This window comes from Cryptomeria japonica, chromosome 8, assembly GCF_030272615.1.
Source record: "Cryptomeria japonica chromosome 8, Sugi_1.0, whole genome shotgun sequence".
In the NCBI taxonomy this organism is placed as follows: Eukaryota; Viridiplantae; Streptophyta; class Pinopsida; order Cupressales; family Cupressaceae; genus Cryptomeria; species Cryptomeria japonica.
In genome coordinates, this window is record NC_081412.1 from 583,578,381 (window position 1) to 583,587,622 (window position 9,242).

A 9,242-nucleotide genomic window follows, 5' to 3' on the forward strand; every position below is an offset into this window, starting at 1 on the left:
CATCTCTCAGCTGGTAATAGATAGAATTGAGAAATGGTTAAGTCTCATAATTAAACCCGCTGCCTCCAAAGGGAAACAAAAGAATATCTCGACTGACAATCCTCAATCAAGAATACACAAGGAATATACAAGGAGAACACGGTCAGAGTTGAGGAAGAATACATCTATAGACCCGGAGGAAGAAGTTGAAACTATTTACACCACAAAATAATTGAGGTAAAAGTTGAATGAGAAAATGAAAGAAGTTGAATACTTGGCAAAACAGGAGAGTTTGGGGATTATTGTTGGCCTAGGGGCCACACCACAAGAAGAAATTCATCTTGTCAAGCCTGCTATTGAAGGTGTTGCAGCTATGACAGAGCAGCCTGCTCCGGCAGCTCAACCCTCCAGTGCCACTACCACCACTCCTACTACCATTGACACTACTTCTACAACAACAACTCCTACCACCACATCAACTGCATCTATTGCACCGGTTGTAACAACAATACCTCCACCTTTGGTTACAACAACGGTCACCCCACCTTATGTTGTTTCATATATGCTTGCACCTGTAATGACTCCCATAATGGAGATAGTAATTATTCATAATGTGGAGTCAGACTCATACCAAGAGGAGGTTGAGCTAGCACTAAAGAAGATAGAGCCCAAGAAGAGGAAAAGAATGACTCCTTCTAGTGCAAAGAAATGAAGAAGGACCGTCCTACAAAAGGTTTTAGAACTTACACAGGTAACCCCCATGGACTTAAATGATCAGAGTCTACAAGAGCAACAATGAGGTGAAGAGGGGGAAATGGGACAAGCACAAGATGAAGAGCATGAAGAAATACTTGTTTTAACTCCATGAGATGTGGAAAACTTGTTGAAAGACATCGTAGGTGGAGAAACAAAGTAACAAGGTCAAGAGTTGGCAAAAGATTTTAACGAGCAAGTGAGTGGGAGATTGGAAGAATACTAGCAACAACTTGATGTTGATAACATTCTACAAGCAAACTTGGCTCAACAAATGCTCTCACAATAATAGCTCGCCATGTCAATGCCTCCTACAAAAAGAGACCCAAACTCCCCCCAATACACAGGATGCATAACAAGAGCAGCAACAAGAGGAGGAACTGTCACAAGAAGCTAGGAGAGTGACGATGCAAATAACCACCCAAGGAGGAGACATGGATGAAGGAACACCACAATGGTTAACCTTCACTTTCAATAAGAAGCAAAGGGTGGTGCTACCCAAACTCTCACTGCAGCAAGCTATTACGGAGGAGTCGAAGAAAGCAAATAAGGCCAAAACAATTCACCATTTATCTAGAATTGGCTCTGGTGAAGTAATCACCGACATGACATCCCCTGTGGAGGCTGAAGGGGAAGGCTACATACCAAGTATCACAGGTTAGGCTTGGGAAGAAGACAAATTTGGGGGAGCTTGATACTCTCGAATTTTCTACTAGCACAGTTAGAAGCGGGATGGAGAAGGAGCATAACTCCTAGTTGTAGGTAAAGGCACAGTTAGAACAATATAAACAGTTGCTCATGGAAATGACAAAGCCTTTTAATTCAAGGGTCGATGACTCACTTCCATCCACATTATCACTCTGAGAAGGTGATGTGAGAGCCTTAATTGTAATAAGAAAAGTAGCAATCACTACAAAATCATGGGAAAAGGATAATCTCTCAAAGGTAAGATTGTTTCTACAACATACAATCGGAATTTATGAAAAAGTCCCTAAAACAGAGAAAGCAATAAGACACTCTTCAGCAAATTAGGAAGTGAGAATTAGAGACTTCACCAAGCAGTGTAGAAACTTGAATAAAATATTGGCCTTGGGGAAGAAGTGTGTAGAAATGAGGATTTTTTGGGAGGTGATGATTTTGATAGTTTATTGTTAGAGTATTCGGGTCTTTACCTTATTAATTAAACAATATTTGTTTAATTATTTAAGTTCCCTTTATCTCTTTTACACTTAAGCTAACTTTAGGTGCATAATAATTAATTATTTTATTAATTATTATGTGCAAGCCTAGGTTTTCCTTTTTAGGGTTTCTTGACCTATTAGAGGTTATCTCTTTTCATTGTATTGTAAGGATTATCACATTACACATTTTGTGAATATTGAGCTCTCAAATTTTTTAGCATATTTTATGTGTATTGGTTTTTCTCTTATTTGCTTCCTTGCTTCTCCTTGTAACGGGTTATTCAACTTGTAGAGATCATTTGGGCTCCTGTAGTATTGTATTTCTCAACTCTCACATGGTATCAAAGCCTCAGATCTGTAGCTATATGTTCTTGTTTTGAGAATTTTTGCATTGGAAGCAGATCTGGAGTTTCAGGTAGTTTTTTAATGCCCCTAGGGATAGGCCTTTTTTTCTGAGCACTTTGGGCCTAAACAGACCTCACCATTGTGTTTAGAAGGCCCAAAAACCCCTTTAGTCATTTAAAAATTGACCATTTTTGGCTCCTGAGCCTCTGGGAGTATTTTTCTCCAGTACCAAGTCGTACGGCCCTGGCACGCAATTCGAGAAAAAAATTCAAAAAAAAAGAGTGCCTTTTTATGGCTTGCAGGCCGAATGATTTTTTGATCAACAAAATTAAAAAAAATAAAAAATCATTTAAAATTGGAGAGAGATTTTTTGTTTAAAAAACAAATCAAAAAGTGACAGGTCGAAGGCCCTACCGCCGCTGTCATAATGGGCCCCCTGTCGGCGCCCCGCCCGTCGACCCCTGCCACCGACCACCACCTGCCCTCCTGTCCCTGCGGCCTCCTCTCACTAGCACTGCTCCCGTGACTTCCTCCCTGCAGCCCCGTCGGCCCCCACCCTGCTCTCCCTGTCGGCCCCCTGCACTGCCTGCGCTTCCCCGACCCCCCGTCGACGTCTGCTCTCCGGTCCCCGCTGCCGTCGATGCTCTATGCCGCTATCGACACCCTTCCTGCCACCACCCTTCACCATGCCCACTGGAACCTCCACCTGGCCATCGCTATGCCACTCGTCCGCCACCAGAGCGCCGCCCACGAGCCACCTCCGCCTGGCCCTACCCCTGTTGCACCTCCCTCTTGCCTCTTTTAGGGGGGGTTGGTTTTTTTGCCATAACTTGGGCAAACAGAGTTTTTTTTTAAATCGAATAGGCGTCGGAAAGCTGGTTCTGAGCCAAACCTTGTGGTGTTAGAATTTTTTTCCAATTTTGTTGTTTGAATGTGTTTTTTCTAGTCAAAGTGGGGTCTCTTTTTTGCACTCCGGGAAATGTAGAATGAGCATCCGAACTCCGTTTTTCAAAAACTTTATATAGTTGGAAAGCTTGTTCTATGTACTTTCCAACCATATGGGTTTTCTTTCTAGATTCTACTCCAGAAATATTTTATTCAATTTTTTCTTTTTAGCACTCTAGTGGATATCTTGGTTGTTTCAGGTCCTGGGATCTCTTCTTTGAGTAAGATGTCTTAGTTTTGGCTCTTCTTTCTGTTTCCAGTATTCTTATCATTGTAGATTATTTTATGTAAATGCAATAAGATAAAGTGCCATCATGCATTGATTACTTGGGATCTTGCACATCTTGTCCCTTATTGTACACGCACTACTTATAAAGTGCCATGAGGGGGTTGATGTTTGCATTTTGTTTGCCATCTACCTTTGTCCAGTGAGTGTTCCTTCAATGACATGCACCTCATGTTGTGTGTCAAGTGAGTGTTCCTTCTACAACACTATGTACTTTCTCTGTGCCTTCAATGTTCTTGGTTCTTCATCATGCAGTTCTTCTTGGTCGTTCTTTTCAGTGTACTTGTCCCTCTCCCTTTTCAGCATTATGGGGAGGTTTGTCCTATTGGTTCTAATATTTTCGTGGTTCGATTGATCAACTCTTCAGGCTTTGGTTTCTCATGCCATCTGTATCTTTGAGTTTAGTTGTTTGCCTTTGTTTGCCTTTTGATTCGAGTAGTGTCATTTGAGGGAACTCATATAGATTACAGTCTTCTCTACCTGGTCATGTTCTATTTCAGTGGAGGTTCTTCATATCAGCAGTTATTCTTCGACAGTGTTTGCAGGTTCTTCATGCTTCAGTGACTCTTCTAATCTTCTCTTGTTCCTATCTTTTTGGAACATTCTTGTTTGGAGGCTTTTTCTGTCCTTCTCTTTCTTTTCCATCTTTGTTTGGAGTAGAGTTTTTTTCCCACGTGGTTTTATCTATTTCTCCAGTTCATAGAGATTTGGTTGTATTTGGGTACCTGATCAGGCCTTGTTGTCGGGATCCATCTTTCTTGCTTTCAGTAGTTGTTCTAGGTTTTAGCTTCTCCCTAAGTCTAGCTTAAGGGGGGGTGTTAGAGTATTCGGGTCTTCACTTGATTAATTAAACAATATTTGTTTAATTATTTAAGTTCCTTTTATCTCTTTTACACTTAAGCTAACTTTAGGTGCATAATAATTAATTCTTTTATTAATTATTATGTGCAAGCCTAGGTTTTCCTTTTTAGGGTTTCTTGACCTATTAGAGGTTATCTCTTTTCATTGTATTGTAAGGATTATCACATTACACATTTTGTGAATATTGAGCTCTCATCTTTTTGAGCATATTTTCTATGTATTGTTTTTTTTGTTATTTGCTTCCTTGCTTCTCCTTGTAACAGGTTATTCAGCTTGCACAGATCATTTGGGCTCCCGTGGTGTTGTATTTCTCAACTCTCACATTTATAGTCTTATATTTTTTTAATATAATTTAAGATAGAAGTGCTTGAGTAGTGTAGGTCAAAGATTTTGGAGGCACATTCTCCCCTTTTAAAGTCAATAGGTAAATATGATAATTTTGTAAAGAAGTTGATAGGGGCGTATGGTCATGACATTTTAAGGGATGGTCGCCTAAAGGAAGGTGTAGTGTTAGACCAATGGGACCAATATGTGGCTCATCACTTTGCACCTACAACCAAGTTTAATACAGGGTTAATGGATAAGTACTCATTTTTTACTTCTCAGTGTATACATCCGAAGGGGGTGATTGATAAGTTGGTTGACAGGCTGGAGCAGGCAAAGCAAATTTTGAAGAAGTCTGAGTTCTAGATTTCGTATGTTGTTGATCCTCCTGAATACACAATTGCATGCTATATTAGTAACTATAAGAGCTATAAAAGGAGTAGAGGATGAACATATAGTTGTTGCACATGCAATTTTGACTACATTGGAAGATATTTTTTATTACCACAAAAGCTGAGAGTTCAACTGTTGCACAACACCGACTTCAGTTTTTGGGCAAAATTTTGCATGGTTGTAATGGCCAATTTTAGGAATGCATGTTTCATAGTAATAGTTAATTGATAGTTTCACTGGAGTTTAAGGTAGAGACTTGCATGTCAACTGCAGCTCCTTGTTTTTGTAGCATTTAGTTTGGATAGCTTTTAATTCCTAGAATTTAGGACTTGAAACTCTATAAATTAGAGATTTTGATTCATTGTAATGATCCGCAAATTGATGATTTGAGGTCCAATTTAGAGATTTTGATGCAAATAGATTTTGTAATACTCTTTGAATTTTAATACAAAAACAAGCTTGTGGATTGCCTGATCTACTTGTGTGTTCTACATGGTTATGTTCTTCGTTATCTAGTAACTTCTATTATTTGAATCAGCAACTAGTTCTTTTGGATACTTTGTTATTTTATGAATCATATTGCGCATGTAAATGGTAAATGAGGATTAAATTGATAGGGTTATTATTGGTTTGATGATATTCATTTACATTGGTATGTGAAGTTGTCTGACTTTATATATCTTTTGGAGTTCGTCATTTGAATGTTGATTTAGTAATATTGATAATACTGGGTTATGAAAGTCTAACCGTGTAGATCATTCAGTTGATATTGTGTTGATTTCATTGTTATTTCCTTGTTCCCCTGGTCTATCTTTTGTTGTTTATTTTTGGGAGAATCCAAATCAGAAAATACAAAAAAAAGTAGGTAATTTGAAATTGTTTCAACCAGCATGCCCCTTGACAGGTACAATAACATCAACCATTGAGCTACCCATCACCGTCGAGACCTAACTATAGAGACCTTGGAGTGGTTAGTTTACCAAAACTTACTACGTTTTCAGGAGAGGTGGTGAGTGTTTACATAAACTACTTGACTGTTGGCGAGTGTGTTAAAACACCCGTCAACACATCTAAAATGAAGATACACACGAACATCCCAAACACTCTCCCAAATCTGTAACAAGAGATATGATCATACTAGAGTACAACGGATCAAACACCAGAACACTGCAACATTGAACACTGAAAATAAATGTCCATATCAGAATCCACAACTCGATCAAATCATCACATAGCATCATGGAATCAATAAAGAATGAAGTATCTCTAGTTGATTCAGCATAGAAAATAGATAAACCAACCAGATCAACTCATTGCAATCACCAGATCACCAAAACATTTCTTTGCGACACCAAAACATAGGAATATGTTGACATCAATGACAACAACATATCCTAGCAGCAGCAATATCCAACAATTGTAAAGCTAGCAGATAGGATATAGTTTGCAGTACAAAGGGGGAGCCTTCCCTTATAAGTAGGAGCGACCATATCTTACCTTCTGAGAGATATTGTCTCAGATACTATGATGAAAACCCTCATTTTGTAAGTTCTCTCAAGTTGACAAAAATGTTACCCAATAATTATGCGGAGCAAAATATATTACATAACCTTTAATAATGTATGTATATAATTTTTTATGGAGAATGATAAATTTTCTAATACTCGTTTAAAGATTCCACACATCACATATTTTTTGAATTAACAATATATTACGAAAAGGAATCATAGAGGATAAATTCTATTTCAACTCAAAATAAACAAAGCATCACAATTCAGAGTAGATGCTAAATCCAAAAGTAAACATCTCAAATCAATATAACTATTATAATCTTGAGTAATACAATATTGCATATTATATCACATACCTATCACTAGAGACCATTCTATTTTAAGTATACATTACCAAAACAAGAGAAAACATAGTCATTATCATTGGCAAAAAGCACATAGAATATCACACTTGATATAGACAAAAGGGATACCACTATTACTATTACTAAATATCATTGAATACCACTGTCACTCAAACTCAATATCATGCTAAGAGAAGACGTGGACAAGACAAAAAGTAAACCATTGTCATTGTCACAATATATAACTTTAATTGTAGGTATCATTATCATTCCATCCTATAGGCAGTTCAGTGACAGAGATTTCTTCATTAGATTTCACAACTTCTAGCATGAATTCATGATTTTCTATTGGTCTATCCTTGCATTCATCTTTGAATCCTAGGTCCTCCATGAGAATGTCTTGCTACTTATTATTATATTTCTTTTATATTCAAGATAGCTCCTTAAAAATTCTTGATTGCACCTTTCCTTGTGTAAGGCCAATGTCAAGTATACTTGATATCTGAACTATTAACAATGGTGCACCCCACATCCATTAGCTCTTGGAACCTCTCCTTGGAGATCTCCAGTGTAATAGTCACCTACATTGAAATAAAATGAAATATGAATCTTCAAGAAGAATTGGTAAGAATTCTCTACCTACCTTGAAACTAATCTTTGTTCCTACACTTCCACAAAAGTGAAACAACCTCAATAGATAAAATAGGATAAAAATGATTGCAACTTTGCTAAGATCCTTAATATAGCCAAATAAAGTTTCAAGCATGCATTGACTATTGTTTATGTTAGCAATGTGTTTTTAGTGTTGTCATTGATGTCAACTTGATATATGTGGGTTGTTTCCTAACACATGTGAAGGTTTGGAAATGAATGTTCAGATGTTGTTATGGTGTCTAGTGGTTATACCAAGTGAATGTGTGGTGTTTTTGAAAGGTGATAGTAATGGAAGCTGAAATATGAAGGAAAGAGTATTTAAAGTTTTATGGGAGAATGTTCCACATTCCTCTTCTTTTGAAGTTGATGGCTTGCAGTTATGGATAATTTCTTTGTTTTGTGGATGTTACACTATTGTGTTTTTAGGTCCTCAACAATTTAGGTATTGAAGTTAGTTGTTGCACTTTGCTAGCAGTGAGGCTATCTATCAAGATTGGCGCAAAGAATGCTCTGAATTGCTCCACAATGTTGTTTCTTGTGTTGTGGCTTGAAGGACATGCTCATATTATTCATGCAGTGTTCCTATTTAGAATTCATCTGTTGGTTTTCTTTGCAAGTGAAGTTGTGTTTTTTTGTTGTTCAACATTATCATTTGTGTTGGTCTTTGGTTGACTTAGTTGGTTCATGTTATCTGGATCATACTTTTGTTTTGAATATGCTTTTGAGGTTGAGTTAAATTGTTGGTCTGCATCTTACTGTGGTGTATGATGATCCACATTAACTAATTAGTATTGGATATTATTTTTTGGTTGAATGGTTAATGTGTTTTACTATTTATCTACACGTTGCATTTGATGCCAACTTTGGAGGATGTCTTTTTGTGTGTGATTCATTGGAATCTACTTAGGAAGACATGTTGTAATGTATTTGGGTCCTCTTTATCTCTTAGAGTGAACCACATTTAGTGCAATTGCTCATGATGGCTGACTTTGTGTAAATTATGTTTATTTTGTTTATGGCAACCCTTGTTGAGGGTTTTGGTGAATAAGGTGATATAAATAGATGTGTGGACGTGTGAATTGTAATTTTTATTGATCGAGAGTGTTGTGGAAGTATATGTGGGAAGAAGAAGCACAAATATCAATGTGTGATGAGCTTTGATGATCATATGCAATGAATGTGTGAGCTATGTTTTCCATGATATCGGTTGCTTCAATCAAAGATTTAAGGATATTTTCATGATCAAGAGATCTTGTTCATTTCAATTCATCATTCCTCTATATCTATTGAAAGACAGTGAGGCCTTTTGGAAACTTGTGTAGATCTATATATTGCCCTGAGATCACGCATCTCAACTTGCAAGTCCATTGTATCTTTCCCTAAGGTTGTGTGTCTTTGCCTACAAGTCTAAATCAAGACCAGTGAGTTTCCTTGGACTTGTGCCTAAAACATTGCATTAAGTTATTCATATAGTGAGTTTTATTCTCACTATGGTTTTTCCCATATTGGCTTTTCCATGTAAACATTTGGTGTTCATGTGTTTGATGTTTTTTTTTCATCTTTCATTGGTGCTTAGTTGATTAAAGAGAATTGATGTTTGTTTGTGATTGAATAAGGTTTAAGGATTTTCTCAAGACTGTTCACCCTTCTCTCAATCTTATGGTGT

The 9,242-nt window shown here is 37.3% G+C and overlaps 1 protein-coding gene across 1 annotated transcript; it reads left to right on the forward strand.

The window, feature by feature from the left end:
• The first annotated feature begins 235 nt into the window (after positions 1–235).
• On the forward strand, positions 236–691 carry LOC131857814 (uncharacterized). Its single transcript, XM_059210542.1, has one exon. The coding sequence runs from the start codon at positions 236–238 to the stop codon at positions 689–691; it is 456 nt and encodes a 151-aa protein (XP_059066525.1).
• The last annotated feature ends 8,551 nt before the right edge of the window (positions 692–9,242 follow it).

Bases quoted from the DNA above. Each gene is read 5' to 3' on its own strand.
- LOC131857814 (XM_059210542.1), top strand. From the start codon at position 236: ATGAAAGAAGTTGAATACTTGGCAAAACAGGAGAGTTTGGGGATTATT.